The sequence below is a fragment of the Rhinopithecus bieti genome, unplaced genomic scaffold, assembly GCF_001698545.2.
Source record: "Rhinopithecus bieti isolate Rb0 unplaced genomic scaffold, ASM169854v2 scaffold_54331, whole genome shotgun sequence".
In the NCBI taxonomy this organism is placed as follows: Eukaryota; Metazoa; Chordata; class Mammalia; order Primates; family Cercopithecidae; genus Rhinopithecus; species Rhinopithecus bieti.
Genome location: NW_016821659.1, coordinates 536,401 through 553,832, shown reverse-complemented (window position 1 = coordinate 553,832; position 17,432 = coordinate 536,401). Strand labels below are relative to the sequence as shown.

Here is a 17,432-nt window from a genome sequence, read left to right as displayed (position 1 = left end):
ATTTTATTTATTTTTTTTTTTTTGAGGCAGAGTCTCACTCTGTCGCCCGGACTGGAGTGCAGTGGCCAGATCTCAGCTCACTGCAAGCTCCGCCTCCTGGGTTTACGCCATTCTCCTGCCTCAGCCTCCCGAGTAGCTGGGACTACAGGCGCCCGCCACCTCGCCCGGCTAGTTTTTTGTATTTTTTTAGTAGAGACGGGGTTTCACCATGTTAGCCAGGATGGTCTCGATCTCCTGACCTCGTGATCCGCCCGTCTCGGCCTCCCAAAGTGCTGGGATTACAGGCTTGAGCCACCGCGCCCGGCCTTTTTACTCACTTTCTTCACACTCTCTGTCCTCTTTCCCTGCTGGGCTTTCTCCATAACCACCATCTGACGTAAGATGTGTTTATTTCTTTGTTCCTTGTCCTCCCCACCCCGTTAGAATGTGAGAGCCAAGAGGGCAGGGGTTTTGTCACTTGTCTGTGTGAAGGTTTCCAGCACTTGAGACAACGCCTGGTGCCTAATAGGCACCCTCCAATTAACTGTTGGATGAATGAATGAATGAATAATATTTTATCTGTCACTTGCTTTCAAATATTTTCTTTTCGTTTTTTGAGATGGAGGTTTGCTTTTGTTGCCCAGGCTGGAGTACAATGGCTCAGTCTCGACTCACTGCAACCTCTGCCTCCTGGGTTCAAGCAATTCTCCTGCCTCAGCCTCCCGAATAACTGAGATTATAGGCACGCGCCACCACGTCTGGCTAATTTTTGTATTTTTAAGAAGAGACGGGGTTTCACCACATTGGTCAGGCTAGTCTCGAACTCCTGACCTCAGGCGAGCCACCCATCTTGGCCTCCCAAAGTACTGGGATTACAGGCATGAGCCACCACGCCCAGCCTGTTTCTAAATATTTTCTCCATCTTTGTCACTCACCCTTTACTTTTGTTTGTGGTGAGTTTGAGCATACAGAAACTTTTTAATTTTTTTAAGTTTATTTTGTTTTTTTTCTCTCCAACTTTTATTTTAGGTTCAGAGGGTACATATGCAAGCTTGTGACACGGGTAAACTGCATCTTACGGAGGTTTGGTGTACAGATTGTCACCCCAGTAATAAGCATAGTACTAGGCAGGTAGTTTTTTGACCCTCACCCTCCTCCTCCACCTCAAGTAGGCTCCCTGTGTGCGAATGTTTAGCTCCCACTTAGAAGTGAGAACTCGCAGTATTTGGGTATCTATTCCTGCATTAACTTGCTTAGGATGATGGCCTCCACCTCCATCCGTGTTGCTGCAAAGGACATGATCTCCTTTTTTTTTTTTGAGACGGAGTCTCACTCTGTCGCCCAGGCTGGAGTGCAGTGGCGCAATCTCGGCTCCTGCAAACTCTGCCTCCCGGGTTCGTGCCATTCTCCTGCCTCAGTCTCCCGAGTAGCTGGGACTACAGCCGCCCACCACCACGCCCGGCTAATTTTTTGCATTTTTAGTAGAGACAGGGTTTCACTGTGTTAGCCAGGATGGTCTCCATCTCCTGACCTTGTGATCCGCCTGCCTGGGCCTCCCAAAGTGCTGGGATTACAGGCGTGAGCCACCGTGCCCGGCCCATGATCTCCTTTTCTATGGCTGTGTAGTCTTCCGTGGTATATATGCACCACATTTTCTTTATCCAGTCCACCGCTGATGGGCATTTAGGTTGATTCCTCCTCCTTGCTATCGTGCATAGTGCTGCAATGAGCATTCACATGCGTGTGTCTTTGTGGTAGAATGATTTACGTTCCTTTGGGTACATACCCAGTAATGAATTGCTGGGTCAAATGATAGTTCTGCTTTAAGTTCTTGGAGAAATCTCCAAACTGCTTTCTACAGTGGCTGAACTAATTTACATTCCCACTGGCAGCACAGAAGTGTTCTCTTTTCTCTGCAACCTCTTTAGAATCTGTTATTTTTGCCTTTTTAATCGTAGCCATTCTGACTGGTGTGAATTGTTACCTCATTGTGGTTTTGATTTGCCTTTCTCTAATAATTAGTGATACTGACCATTTCTATTAATATGCTTGTTGGCCACATGCATGTCTTCTTTTGAGAAGTGTCTGTTCATGGCCTTTGCCCATTTTTATTATTTTTATTTTTTATTTTTTTTGAGACACAGTCTTGCTCTGTCACCCAGGCTAGAGTGCAGTGGTGAGGTCTCGGCTCACTGCAACCTCTGCCTCCTGGGTTGAAGTGATTCTCTTGCCTCAGCCTCCCAAGTAGCTAGCTGGGGCTACAGGTGCGAGCCACCACACCTGGCTAATTTTTGTATTTTTAGTTGAGACAAGGTTTCACATGTTGGCCAGGTTGGTCTCTTGAACTCCTGACCTCAAGTGACCTGCCTGCCTTGACCTCCAAAAGTGCTGGGATTGCAGGCATGAGCCATTGCGCCCAGCCCTTTACCCATTTTTTAAAATGGGGTTGTTTTTTGCTTGTTAAGTTCCTTATAGATTCTGGATATTAGAACTTTGTTGGATGCATAGTTTGCAAATATTTTCTCTTGTTCTGTAGGTTGTCTGTTTACTCTGTTGATAGTTTCTTTTGCTGTGCAGAAGCTGGTTAGTTTAATTAGGTCCCATTTGTCAATTTTTGGTTTTGTTACAATTGCTTTTGGAGTCTCTGCCAGGGCTTGTGTCCAGCATGGTATCTCCTAGGTTTTCTTCTAGGGTTTTTATAGTTTCTATATGCCTGGGAGCTCTGGGGAGGAGAGCCTGCATACCAGCCTAAGCTCCTAGTCCCCACTTAAACCCAGGCCACTGTCCTGTCAGCCAAATCGAACTGCTGCCGACATACCTGGTGCCACCGAGAGGTTTCCAGCAGAGCAATTTAGAAACTTAGAAAGTTCATTCCGGATGCTACAGGAAGAGGGGCGAGGCTGGAACCAGAATGGAGATGGGATCCACCAACCCCCTCCAGCCAAAGACCACGAGGAACACAGCGGTAGTTGAACAAATCGGGCGTATTTGCAGCGAGGGCAAACACACGGTGCCAGCAACCGTGGGCATCTGAGCAGGAGGTGTGAGAAAGCACCTGTGCCACAGGCTAGGCTGTCCTGTGACTCGCCTTAATGTGTTGTGGAGAATTGGACTCCACCTCTTGACAGAAGAGCGTCAAAATGTTGTAGTCATTTTTGCACTGTGTCACAAGGCCATTCCTCTTTTTTGGGCTGGGGGAACAAGAAGAGGGAAGATGTTGTCAGAGCCTGGGACAGCTAGGGCTGTACAGAGAGGCCGAGTTATGGGAGCGGGAGTCCCAGAGGGACCCAGCCCGGCCCATGCCTTGGTGTCAGGACAGAGGGGGAGCAGGGGTGGAAGTCCCCAAGACTCTCCCCTCTTCGCCTCCTGGTGCCTTCTGGCTGAGTAGTCAGGAAGCAGAGAGCGATAGAGCCCACCTGACTGTCCACGCATGGCAGCCTGTGGGCCCAGAGCAGGGAGGAGAACGGGTCTGGGAAGGGGAAGGGGAAGGGGACAGAGAGTAATCAGCAAAGCCACTGCATTCCCAGAGCCCAGAGTGGTGCCTGGCACATAAGGGCTGCCCCACAAACACGTGCCGAATCTCATGGAGGTCTTGGTTCTGGGCAGCGCCCCTCTAATGTATGTGATCCTTCTGGGGAAATTCCAGGGTGAAGGAGGAGATGTTTATTGGAGGGGCAAGAAGGGGCTGGGGCCGAAAACAGTGACCAGCCCCCTCTCGTGACCTAGCTGCTGGCTCTCTCACGACTCTTCTTGCCCCTGATGTGACTGGGCCATCCTAGTGCAGCCTCTCTGGACCTCACTGGCCAGGGTTTGAGGGCCTCCTGCCCAGCTAGGACAAGAAGGGGCTGTGCAGGCGGCTAGGCCCCCTGGGTCCACCTTGGACTCCTGGATCCCCCGTGCCCTGAGCCACTCAGCAAGCCTTTCCCGAGCACTGCTGGGCAGCAGGCCCCGAGGCGATCCTCTTGGGAGCAGTGGCCGCCGCACACCAGCATGGATTTCTTCCGTCCCAGCACCTGCTGGGAGCCGATCACGGAGTCTACAGAAAGGGCCACCGACCAGGAAAAGAAAGGTTCTCTTAGCATAAACAGCCCGGAGATGCCCAAGGAAGGGGCCCAGCTAGGTGGGGCAGTGAGCACTGTAGGTGACGCTGCCCCTGAATTGACAACCGCGGGGCCTCTGCTCTCCCTGACTGCCCTCTCTTGCCCCACAGGATCCAAAGTTGGGGAGTCAAGGGCCAGGGGACTGAGAGGTACCAGAGGAGGGTCCTGGGGAAGGCTTCATCCTCGGCTGTGAGAGGAGCTTACACATGGGCAGAGGGGCCAGGAAGAGCCCTATGCCTGGGGAGGGGCTACGGGGCAGAAGAAAGGCTTCTTCTGGGGTCTCCCTATAGGTGGGGCTGTCCCCGTCCTGGGAGGCCAGCCCACTTGCCTGCACTCATGAGTCTGTTGTTCCTACATTATTTCAATTATTTACGTATGGCAGGCCCTTCACAGCTTCCAAAATACCTTCCCGGATGGTGGCTCACTCAGTTCCCACAACAGCAGGGTGAGGTGGCGCTGCCTGGACCCCTTCCCCAGCGAAGCAGCGGGGGCAGTGACATGATTCAGCACTGCCACCGCCCACACAGGGGGCCACCCCTCCTCGCACGCCATGAGGGAAGGCGCCCCGTGTGCGCCCTGCTGCTGGCGTGCTGGCAGTTTCAATTTCCCTTGACTGACTGGGACTGTGGGGCCTCCTCCCCGCTGGGGCCTGTCACTGTCCCAGCCCTGGACCCAGCAGGGGACTTCCTCCACCCAGGGTGGGGTGCGGGGAGAGCCCCACTCGGCTTCAGCTCAGGGCTTCTGGGCTGCCGGACACTGCCTGACCCTATGGTTCCCGACCCACGTGGCCGCGTGCTCACCCATTTTCTACTCTGTGCCAGGGCCAAGAAGTCTGTAACCCCTCCTCCTTCCTCTGCTACCGACCTGTCCCCAGTCCTCAGGGGCTCCTTGGGGAGGAGGGAGATGACTGAGGATGAGCCCAGTGGTTCTTCTGTGACCTGTTCCTCCTGCCCTGTGGGAACCGTGGCTGTGCACTGGTTCTGTCCACAGTTGTACTCGCCCAGTGTGGCTCTGGCAGGAGCCACCCCCGTGTTTGGACATGGGGGCCTTCCTGGGGGGATCATGGCTGACCTGGGGACAGGCAGGCTCTGCTGAGGAGGGGGAAGGCAGCATGGCTCTGGGCAGCCTGTACAGGACATGTCTTCTGCCCCTCCAGCCTCTTGCTTAGGATTCACCCAGAGTGACTCACTTTCCCTCTCCAGGCCTCGGTTTCCATATATGTAAAGAAGGGCTGACGACAATCCCTGGGGTGAGGACAGAGGGAGACATCCAAGAGGGTGGAGTGTGCATGGAGGCAGCTGCATGACAGCAGCTCCAAGGGACAGCAAGTCCCTGAGGGCTTCACAGTGCTGCAGGGCACCCAAGAGGGAGCCACCCTGCTCCACCAGGGTGATGGAGAAGCTTCGTGGAGGAGGCAGCGTTGGTGCTGGCCCCAGGGAGGCGGGCACGAGGGCGTTCTGAGTCCATGAGGAGGGCATTGCAGACAGTGGCTGCAGTGAGCAAGGTGGTTGGGGGCCGGGGGCACAGGGTGGTGGGAAGAACTGAGCTGGGCTTTGCTGAAGAACACAGACCAAGTAAGGGGAAGAAAGGATGGGGCCTTGGCTCCCTGCTGAAGGGTGTGGATGCATCCCAGAGGCAACCCCAGGGAGCCGGGACTCAGTGAGATTTCCCTCCGGGAAGAAGACTTGGGCTGTGTGGGAGGGGTGGGCAGACAGGGCTGGGAGAGGCAGAGGTGCCAGGACCTGGGGGGTGGCTGTTATCATAGTTTGGTTAGGAGACAACAGGGCCTGGTTGATTCTGAAACCGGCTGGTTGGTTTGGGAAACCTCTGCCGCAACCTCACATTGGCCCCCAAACCAATTTGTCACACTGCTTGGAGTCACCCCAACATGGGCCCTGGTGTGGGCACATGACGTGCTGGCTCTCTGATCCCTTTGCAGCCTGGAGTTAACCACCTCTCTGCTTCTCCGGTTTAAAAAGCAGTGCTTGTTTCTTCTTCTCATATTTTATGTCATCATTCCAAACAAATTTTGGAGAATAAGAAAAAGGGGAAAGTGTGTTTGAAGTGGGCTCATCTCTCGGCCAAGGTGGAGGGGTTCCCCAGCCCCTGGAAGATGGCAAACCCATCTGGGGTTCTAACCCACATCTAATCTGTAGCCACATGTGAGGTCCCATGCCCTGGGTCCTGGGCACACACGCATTTCTGTTCTGTTCCCATTGGGTGGGGGTGGGGGACTGCTGGGCCCCAACCAAGATCAGATGGTGCCAGGGGCACGGGCGGCCGCATGGGCAGGGGCATGTCAGGCCTCCTCTTCCTTGGAGGACCTTACTGCCCTCGGAGAGGCAGGACTGATGCACAGAGCCCAGGGAGGAAATGATGGACTGGAGTCCCAGTTCTGCCTTGACATTGGGGAAAAAAATTCCTCATCCGCCAAATGGAAATACCAAGTAATTCCTGTCTCTTGAAATGATGTGAAACTGATGAGAAGTGTGATTTAATGTCGCTAGCTCATGGTAGGTTCACAATAATGGGAAGTTATTGGAAAACATTGCCAAGTAGATCTTATTTTTAGGCAGAATGAGACAACATCCAGGTGCCTGGTGCTGCTGGAATGGAGCTGAGGAAACCCTCTGGGTCTTGAGCCCGGGCGGTTGCAGCCAGGCCCCCGGCTACTCTGGCCTCCAGGGTCTGGGGAGCACGGAGCAGCTTCTGGGAACTCACTGACTGGGGCCATTAGCAACTAGACATTCCGGGCTGGGATCTGAGGCTGAGCAGAGGGGTCTGGTGGGCGGAGAAGGGTGGAGGGAGGTGAAATTCTGGTGCATGCAGAAGCCGCCAACAATCCTGTTGTGCCTGGTGAGCGACCTGTGTTGAGGTGGTGTGGCTTTCCCCTGCCTCAAGGAGGGGCCTCAGTCCCCAGAGGGAGAAGACTTCGGCTCTGGGTGCCTTCCCTGGAGGGCGTCGGAAGCTCCCCTGCATTGTGACCTTGGGCCTTTATCCCGTGGGTTTCTCTGGTCCAGCAGGCCTGGCTAGGGCAAGGCTAGGCACGTGCAGGCCTGTCTGCAGACCTGGCGCTCAGGAGCAGTCCCGGAGCGCCTCCTCTGGCCTCTAGGAGTGCATCGCAGGTTGAAGACGCAGCCGTGCTTGAGCCCAGAATGGAGGAGAAGTCAGGAGGGCTGGGCTGGGACACAGAAGGTTCCACAGAGGCGGTGGCTCCAGCAATCCAGGGGCAGAGAACAGCAAGAGTGGAGGTGTGGAAGTTGGGGTTGCAGTGTGAACAGGGGTCGTGGCGAGTCATCTAAGCCAGGCCCATGAGCGGGGATTGGCTGTCACCACTACGGTCTCTGAGCAGGGAGAGGCAGGCTCTATACTGGTTCATCTTGAGCCAGGCACTGGCATCAGGGGCCTCAGTCCTTTAAGTCCACACGAGGGGCAGGAGTCCCGGGAGAGGCTTGCCAGGGCATCCTGGCAAGGGTGGGCCAGGACGAGCGTCCCTGCCTCAGCCACTGCTCAGCTCCCCTCCCTTGGCTTCCTCTGGCTTAGGGGGATATTTACTGAGGGTGGGGGGGGTGGCCTGAAGATGGGGAGCAGTGAGGGGTTGGGGAGGAGGAGAGAGATGGGTGAGGAGGAAGAGAACAAAGTGACAGTGGGTAGGTAGAGAGACACGAGAGAGAAGGGAGGAGGGCAGGTGGCCTGCCAGCTGCAGGCCTTCCCTGCTGGCACACAGGGTGCCTCCCTGGGCACCACCCTCCTGCCCTTCTCCGGGGTCCTGCCACAGGGTCTGGGTAAGGGCAGCACACCGTCCGGGCCATCCTGTGTCCCTCGTGCCTCCCCCTTGCCCTCAGCACCCAGGCCAGCAGAAAGGAGCCTCCTGGCTTGGGAGTTCTGGCTCAGTGACTGCTGTCTTTGGGGCTGTCCCGTGGGGCCCTCACTCGGCCCTGCTCCTGGGTGATCTCACAGCTGCAGCCGGCCAGCCCCGTGCTGGCGAAGCACTAGGTGTGCCTGACCCCTGCAGGCTCTAGGAAGCTGGACCTAGGTCACTACTGCCTTTGACAGGCCCCGCCTGAGAGGCCCTTGGTGGCCACTGGGAGCCACTCCTCCAGGGCCTTTCCTCTCTCAGGCTAAACCTGAGTCCTGCCACTGCCCCTGGGGAAACTGAGGCAGGCACTTCCTGCCCAGGCCCTGCTGTGGATGAGTTGAGCTGGGGATAGGGCAGCAGCTACACCCCTGAAGGAAGCAGGGGACATCGGCAGTGACCTCTTCTGGGTTGCAACACTCAATGAGAGATTCATTCATAGTCACAAATGTGTGGTGTGTGTGTTCTGGGGTGTGTATGTGTGTGTGTTGTGTGTTGTGTGTGTGTATGGCAGGTGTGTGGTCATCCCCTGTTTATGTGTGAGGAGAGGGCTGAGGCCAGAGCCCCAGAAATGGCCCTGCTTGAATGGCCCCCGCAGTCCAGGAACTTGCTTCCTTCCGGGTGGTGCTGGTCAAGGAGGGAAGGGGTCACTCACCTGCGCTGTCTGAGAAAAGGACTCGGGGCTTGTGTCAGGCAGGGCTGTATCCAGGCGAAATGTGGGCAGGGAGCTGGTGGGTGGCGGTGGGTCTCAGGGCTGGTGGTCAGGAGTGCAGGTTCATGGACTGTGGAGGGGCAGCTGGGGCATGTGAGCCAGGGGTGGGCCCCCCATGGATCTGGGGGCTTGTTCCTGGGGCCACTGGGGCCATGGCAGGACTCATCACGGAGGGCTCTGTGGGCTGTCCCCAGGCTAGGGAGGCTACATCACTGTGGGCGTGTCTGGGTGTCCATGGGTAATGGAGAGGATGTTTAGGCTTGGCTGTGCAGCACTGCACGCAGGAGGACAGGCGTGTGAGTGTGGCTTTGTAAGTGCAGCGTGTGTGCGTATGAGTCTGTGTGCACATAACACATGTATGTGTGTGCGCACACATGGCCCTCTCTGGGTGTCTGGACGCTCCATGAGCAGTGATGGCCTCAGCTTTTCCAGGCGCAGTCATTCTCGAGAAAGTATCATCGGATTTGGGCCCTGATCCTCCCTGATCAGTCTCTTCCTGTCGGGCGTCACCCCAGCCATCTGTGCTCTAAACCTGAGCCTCGGCTCCCCATGCCCCTCGCCCGCCCCTGCCTCCTGCAGCTCCCCAGCTCTCTCCGGCTGTGGCGGGGCCAGCCTCCCTTCTCTGGCCTCCACCCTACGCCGAATAAATGCCCCTCTTCCAGATTATAAAACTGGGCAGCAGCTGGTCTCCCTCAGCTGCTCCGGGGCCCCGTCTCATGGAGGAGGAGCCATGGCAGGGTCTGGGGTGACGGGGGAGAGGAGGGAACCTCATCCTTCCTCAGGAACCTGTTTGCCTTCTGCTCAGCCCAGACCTGGGAGCCACCCCCGCCCCTCTCTTTCTCATTGCCACCCCATCCCATCTGCCCACGATTCCTGCCAGCCCTGCCCCTGCTGATCTTGGAGCTTCCTTCATTTTTATTGGCACCCAGGGTCAGGTCAGTCCCCGTCCCCTGAATCACTGCATCAGCTCCTGACCTCTCCCAATGGCCGCTCCTGCACCACAGTCCACTCTCCACTCACAGGTTCCCTCCCTAGCCCACCCCAAGTCAGGACCTTCCAACGGTTCTCATTGTCCTTTTAATGAAATCAGACCCTGACCAGGGCCCCGGGCTCCACCAGAGCTCCTGCTGCAAGGCCTCTGTCCCTGCCAGAACTTCTGCCTCCTGCCGCTCTTCCCTGCCCCAGCCCTGGCAGGCTCCTTGTCATTCCTGAAGTTGCGGCGGAAGGCCGTCTCCTCCGAGAACCCTCCCTGGTGCCCTCGCCCCTGCTCCATCTCATGCCCCTCTGCAGCGTCATTCGTAACATCTCCCAGTGTCTGCCGTGGTCTCATTCGTTTCCTTACTCCACCCATCTCTGGCCTTGCATTGGAAGGCCAGCCTCAGAAGGCAGGAACCTTGTCTGTCTTGCTCACGGCTGCATCCCTAGCACCCTGAAAGCAGCCAGCCTGGCACTCAGTAACACTTGGTGAGTGAATGAGTGCTGGGACCTGCAGGAAGACTGAAGCTCACAGTGTGCCCCGAGCCACAGAGCTGTGTGTGGTAGAGCTTGTCCTTGAACCTAAGACATTTGGTGGGTTGTCACAGTGGACTTTTTTTTTTGAGACAGAGTCTCAGAGTCTCACTCTGTTGCCCAGGCTGGAGTGCAGTCGTGCAATCTCAGCTCATTGCAACCCCTGCTTCCCAGGCTCAAGTGATTCTTGTGCTTCGGCCTCCTGAGTAGCTGAGACTACAGGCATGTGCCACCACTTCAGCCTAATTTTTGTATTTTTAGTAGAGACGGGGTTTCACCATATTGGCCAGGCGGGTCTGGAACTCCTGGCCTCAAGTGATCTGACCGTCTGGGCTTCCCAAAGTGCTAGGATTACAGGCATGAGCCGCCATGCCAGCCTCATGGTGGGCTCTTATACTGATATGCCTGGGGTGTCTGCTGTGGACACCTGAGATCATCTCTTTTTCCCTGGAGCTTGAGGCATGGTGAGGGATGAAGGCCTAGCCTGACAATGACTCCATCCCACATTGTGGATTTCAGCTTCCTGTGTCAGCTTCCTGTCGAGGGCTACCTGGGGGCACAGGGGCAAGTCCTCACGCCTGCAGAGATGCATCAAGCCCCACTCAGGGCTGGGCACTCTGCTTCCCAGTGGACTCAGAGGGGCAGTGCCCTGGGCACTGTGCATCCTCAAGAGGTTTGCAGCAGAGCTGGGGAGGTGGCACTAATGTCCTGAAGGTCCTCCAAGATGGCAGCTGAGAGAAAGGAGGGCTGTGGGCAAGGGTGGGAGGCAGATGGGAAGGGCCTGGAGGACGGGGACCTGGATTCTGGACACAGTCAGGAGGGGACACAAAATTGTGAATTTCAGCCTTGGCTCTGAGAGCTCCGGCAAACTCCTCAGCCTCTCTGAGCCATGGCTCCCCCATTTGTATTTGGAGTGCCAATCCCTCCCACTTGTGGGGCTCTTTGAGGTTTAAATGAGATAATTTCTGTCAAGCTCTCGGGATAAGTCAGGGCACATGGCAAGCACACAATGGTGTCAGTTGTTGTGGCTGTCCCATGAAGCCAGAGACCCAGACGGGAGGGTGTGTGCTGGGGACACCACATAGGCAGACCCATGTGGACCCTGGCCAGGGGCAGGGCAGCTTAGTGGTTAAGCCCAGGTTCCAATCCCAGTTCTTCATTTGCATAGGGACTGTGTGGCCTTGGTTCTGCCCCCTAACACCTTTGGGCCTCGGTTTCCCTATTTGCAGAGCAGGGTAATGAGGCAGCTCTCCAGGGTGTGAGGCTAGACGCAGTGACGCTCCCAAGGCACCGAACACAGTGCCAGTGATTGCTCTTTTTAATGAGGGACGAGACCAAGACCACACCGTAGGGAAGCAGCCCGGTTGTGTCTGACCAAGGCAAGTGGCTTCAGAGCCCCCACAGCTAACGGATGCCCAGAGCTGCCCCCGCCGCTGCTGCCGCTGTGCTGGGATTGCTGGTTTTGGGGGGTGGCAGAGCGCTTGGCCTGGTCTTCGATGGTAGTTAAGGTGTCAGCAGTGCTGGTGAGGTGGGAAGGAGGTCCCTTTGTCAGTTCCCCCCCAACAGTGCACCCAGCTGTGGTCACAAGGGAGTCCCAGGAGGCCTCTCGTCACAGAGCCACTTGCCCTGTGCCCACAGTGAGGTCACTTTTTTTTTTTTTTTTTTGCAGTTGCAAGATTTAATAGGGTGAAATAAAGTGAAAACAGAGCTCCCATACGAAGGGAGGGGACCCAAAGAGGGGAGCCGCTGCCGGCTGGAATGCCTGGGTTTATATCCAGATCATTGTCCCTCCCGCTGTGCTCTCAGGCATCGGATGATTGGTTACATCTTTACCTCCTGTCTTTGCCTAATTAGCATTTTAGTGTGTGCTCTTGACCATCTGATTGGCCGGGTGTGAGCTAAGTTGCAAGCCCCGTGTTTAAAGGTGGAAGCGGTCACCTTCCCAGCGAGGCTTAAGGATTCTTAGTCGGCCTAGGAAATCCAGCTGGTCCTGTCTCTCAGTCCCCCCTCTCAAGTGCGGTCACATTTTTGAGACTCCTTCATTTCTTGCCCAACTCTTACCACCGGCCACAACCTCCTCTTCCCTCCTTGGACACCCGGGCCTGAGCCACAGCGCCTCTGGCCAGCAGGGCGGGAATCAGTTTCACTACCAGGAACCCCACGGGTTGGGGGCCACAGGTGTGCCAGGGGTGGGTGCCCACGGAAAAGCCCAGAGAGGGGTCCCTTCCACCCCCAGGCACAGGCACAGGCGCAGGCCCATCTGGGAACACAGGCAAACACAGGTGCTTTGGTGGATAGGCCCACAGGCAAGTGGGGCCTTGGCAATGAGTTCTCCCAGAGTCCCTTCCTCAGGCTGTGGCCTCCTCTCTTTATGGGAAACCATGGCAGAAGGGGGAACCAGATTCCACAGCACCGCACCTCCCGAAGCTGGAAGGGGCCATAGGATCCTTTCCCGGACAACGCGGCCTGATTCTGGCATCTCCTCCCTGCACCGCATGTTTTTCTTTTTTCTTTTTTCTTTTTTTTTTTTGAGACAGAGTTTTGCTCTGTTGCCCAGGCTGGAATGCAGTGGCGCGATCTCGGCTCACTGCAGCCTCCACCTCCCGGGTTCAAGTGATTCTCCTGCCTCGGTCTCCTGAGTAGCTGGGATTATGGGTGCCTGCCACCATGCCTGACTAATTCTTTGTATTTTCAGTAGAGATGGGGTTTCATCATGTTGGCCAGGCTGGTCTTGAACTCCTGACCTCAGGTGATCCGCCCACTTTAGCCTCCCAAAGTGCAGGGATTACAGGCGTTTGAGCCACCACGCCCGGCCGTGCACCTCACTTCTTAAGATGTTTGGGTACCATCTGTTCCCAACAGTTTTCCTTAAGTCAATTCAGTTTTTACAAACCTAAAATTTACTTTAAAAGGAAAAGATGTCATTACTCTAGGTGGATAATTAGTATTATTTATCATGAACACAACAAAATCACACAAGTATATATTGTGGAAGCAGTGAGGTCAGCGCCTTGAGGGCAGTGCTTTGGGATTTGCTGCTATATCCCCAGCACGCAGAACAGTACCTGGTACATAATAGGTTCTTGAAATGTATTTCTGAATGCAGGATTGAGTAAGTGATAAATGCAGAAAGGAGCACTAAGCCTCTTGGTTAAAATGAGGAAAGGCAGGTATTAGGGGTTATGGCGATGCCAGCCCCAGGTGGAGACTTTCTTCTTGATGTACTCAGAAGGACTGATTTACTTGAAAAAGGCAGAATGTCCTCCGCACATGGCTGGGGACTCCTCAGTGCTGGTCTGGATGCAGCCTCGAGGTGTGTGAATACCCGAACGTCCTGCTGGGGGGTGCATGCCAGGGTACCTGAAGCTCAGGGTGGCACCCGGGTGAGAGGCAGGGCCAGGGTTGGGGCATGTTGCGGGCCCCCATGCAGTTAGCCTGAGCGACGGGTCCCCTGAGGAGGCCTCCGAGTGTCAGGAGAGCTTCCCCGGCAGCCCTGCTCCTGAGTGGTCCTGCTCACACACACGCATGTGACATGACGCATGACAGAGCATGGGAACAGACATCAGCCCTTTTGGCTGCAGGCTTCCTGGTTCATCTTGGCCAGGAGGAGGATTTGGAAGGGCTGGGTGCCCCAGGTGAACCCCCCGCCCCCACCCTGCACTGTGCTGGACACGCCTTCCTCACACAGGGGCTGTTCCTGGAGCCCGGCGCGTGGGGTGTGAATCCACACCTGGCAGGAGCCTGTGGGGGTGGCCGCCGCATCGGCGTGTTCGTCAGACGCCTGGCACAGGAAACCCGACGTCATCCCTGACTCACCCCTCAGGCAGAGCTTGGGGTGGCCCGGCACTCTCACCTTCATCCCTAAACTGGCCCAAGCACTGTAGCCAAGCCACTCACCTCCCGCCCGCTGTGGGGCATCTGCCTGGGGGTGGGGGCTGGAAGGAGGAAGGAGGCTCTGCAGCATCAGTGTGATGCTGAGTGAGGCAGCTGTGGAAGGGAGACTCGCTGTGCGGGGAGCTGGGTGGATGTGCTGCTGGGGCCGAGAAATACCTGGAATCCCAAAGGCAGGAGCCAGTGACGCTTAAACAGCCGTCAAAATAGATGGTTATAAAAAGAATAACAGGCAGACTCATCATTTGTTCCTGGTGAGTCTCACAGGTTTTCAATTTTAAAAGAAGTGCTGAGTCCAAACTTACTTGATAGTGTCTGCTCTGTAAGAGCCAGGCCGAGAAAAACAAAAACAGAGAGAGCTCTGAGCAGGGACCCCAACCTGGGTCAGCCGCTTTCCATCCAGTGGTGAGGACCAGGTCCTGCTTCCAGAGCCTTCAGGCTGCGGGGCGTCCAGCCTAGCAGAGACCCCTCCTCACCGCGTCCTCACCCTTACACCCAATGCCCTGCCTCCTCTCCGCTGTGGCTCCCAAGGCTGGGCTCCGGCGAACGATGGTTGGGGAGACTCTGAGGGGGTGGTGGAGAGGAGCAGGCGTCCTGCACCATGATCGCTAGTGGCAGCACCCAAGGCTTGGGAGGTTTTTGTCAGAGCAAAAGCGGGAGAGGGACATGGGTTTGTGAGTCTCTCCCCCTCTTCTTACCCCAGCCCTGGGCTTTCACCCAGCAATTGGGGATGGGGCTTTCCCCAGTTTGGGAGTAGGGAAAGAAGGCAAAGGCAGGCCCACCTTCATGGCTAAACTGGGCCTCTGTGAGTCCACGTTCCAGAGCTCAAAAGGGGACAGCCCCAAGGCAAATGGCCTCAAGGGGGTGACATAGGTGCAGCCACGTTAGGCAGCCATCACCAGCCCTGAGCTGGGTGGTGGCAGGTACCTATAGTCCCAGCTACTCTGGAGGCTGAGGGAGGAGGATCATTTGAGCTCAGGAGTTTGAGGTCAGTGTGGGCAACATAACAAGATCCTGTCACTTAAAAAGAAAAAGAGACCACTGGTCGTGGCCAAGAGTGCCAGGTCCCAGGGACTGTGCTACCAGAGCAAACCTTCAGCAATGCTCTCCCCACATGCGGAACTCCCCGGCAAGGTATACCAGATTCTCCAGGAGGGGAAGAGGCCCAGCTCAGCATAGGATTTGGGGTCTGGAGCCCCTTACACAGCTGAGCTTAGTTCACTCCTGAATCAGGGATCCCACCTGGCTGGGGTCCTCCCACGGAGCTGCAAGGCTGTGGTTCCCAGACCAGCAGCAAGACTGGACTTGATTGTCCTTCTGCACGCTCTGTAATTTGCCCCTGGAATCAGCATTAAGTCATCTGGAGGCCGATGCCAATGATAAGGGCTCCTATCAGCCTTTGGGATCTGTGGCCCAGACTCCCTGGCTCTGTTGTGGGCTTTGCCGCCTCAGCCTCCAGACTGGCTTGCCAGGGAGGGCAGGGCCTCGGCCAAGTTGCGCAGACAGTGGGGTAGCCTTAGAGCCTTGGAGCCAGTGTGGAAGGGCCGCTGCGCCAAGATGTGCTCCCCCTTACAGATGGAGACACTGAGACGGTGACGTGGCCCCAGGGACCTTTGGAGTCCTTGGGGTTTTCTCCTCTGCATCTGCTCTGACCCCAGCACACAGAAGCTCCAGCTCCTTCTCACACGTAGTGGAACTGCACAGGTACGATGCTCCCGTGCACACAGCCAGGCACACAGCACACTGCTGTGAGGAGCTCACAGCAGACGAGTCCAGAAGGGCTGGCGGCTCTACACAGGCCCCAGCTGTCACTCTTCAAGACGGTGTGGACACAGGGGTCTGCGGGAGAACCGGAAGGGTCTTTCAGAGGACATGGAGGAGGGCCTCAGGAGACTGGGGGCTTGGCGGGTGGGTTCTGAAATCCCACGCAGCTGGGGGCAGGGCGAGGGCAGCTCCAGTTCAGTAACAGTGTCTCCACCCACCTGAACTTCTCTGCTTGAGTTGGGGAGTTCACTGCCAACAACTCTTGTGGCTCAGACACCCCACGCACACCTGGGCCTCACCACATCCGGCAGCAGGGCGGGGGGAGGGCAGGATGGAGGGGATACCCAGGCCCTCAGTCCTCCGGGTGCAGTGCTAGCCCGGGACTTTGCTGCCCAGGGGGGCTGGACAGGGAGGCCTAGGATGGGGGAGGCCAGTTCTGTTCTGCTTCTCCCTCTTCCCCTTGCCAAGGTCCTGAAATCCCCGCAGGCCTGGGGAGGGCTGGGAGCGTCAGCGGACTTCCCTCCAGGGCGGGCTTGTGGCAGGGGGAAGTGCTTCTTTCCGAGACCTGGGGGCTTTCCCTGCGCCAAGGAGGAAGAAGCTTCGCCTCACTCTTAACTGGAAGCCGGTCTCAGACCCCTGCTTTCCCCACGAAAGGCCCCAGGACCCCCTCATTTCCCTTCGGCCCAAGCCCAGGGGCCTGGGTCCCGGGGACTGTGTTCGGGCCTAGCTTGGCCACCAGCATACTGCAAGACGCTGAGTGCTGGTCTCATCCAGGCAATGGGGGGTGGGGAGGGGGAGACAGTCCCTCTGGCCCAAGGTCTCCAAATATATGAGCAATAGGACATCTCAGCAGGGACCTCCCCATCATCCAGTGTAGAAATCACCCGTGGCAGCAGGCATTTGTCAATGTTTGTGGTGACAAATTTCTAAGAGTAAAATTCTGGGAGGGAAAGGGAAAAGGCAGAGGAAGCGTGGGGTTGGCGGGTGGGGTACTCCAAGGGACATCGCTGGCCCTAAGCGGGGACTTGCATCTGTGAAGCTGGGTTCCCCAGGACTGAGTGTCTTGGGACAGGTCAAAGGGTGGGCACAAAGAAGGGAGGGGTGCTGGTCCCTCCGACTCCGGATAACACCTTCCCTTCCCTTAGTCGCTGGTCCCCGCCTCCTCTCCGTGTGTTCATCCCCGCGCCCTGCCTTCCCCCCCAACCTCCCCGCCCCCGCCTCCGGAGTCCCCGGGTCAGCCCAGCCTGCGCCCCACGTGAGGGGCGGGGGCGGGCGCCAGCGCCTTCCTGCTCTGCCCTTGTTTGGTGTCCCGGGGGCCGGCCCAGGGGTACTTAACCCGAACCGCCGCGGAGGGCGCCCGGAGACCGCTCGGGCAGCGCCACCGCCAGGAGAGCCCCGGGACGCGGTAACGAGCGAAAGGAAGAAGAGGCACCGGTGGCCATGGGGCTGGAGGCGGCGCGCGAGCTGGAGTGCGCGGCGCTGGGCACGCTGCTGCGGGAGCCGCGGGAGGCGGAACGCACGCTGCTGCTGGACTGCCGGCCCTTCCTGGCCTTCTGCCACCGCCACGTGCGCGCCGCGCGCCCGGTGCCTTGGAACGCGCTGCTGCGCCGCCGTGCGCGCG

At 57.1% G+C, this 17,432-nt stretch overlaps 1 protein-coding gene across 1 annotated transcript in view; it reads left to right on the top strand.

The window, feature by feature from the left end:
- The first annotated feature begins 16,896 nt into the window (after positions 1–16,896).
- The window catches only part of DUSP2 (dual specificity phosphatase 2), a 2,886-nt gene continuing 2,350 nt past the window's right edge, over positions 16,897–17,432 (top strand). Inside the window, exon 1 of the mRNA XM_017860524.1 lies at positions 16,897–17,430. Within this exon, the coding sequence (XP_017716013.1) occupies positions 17,252–17,430 (179 nt within the window). The 5' untranslated portion in view covers positions 16,897–17,251. The remainder of the gene's footprint in view (positions 17,431–17,432) is intronic.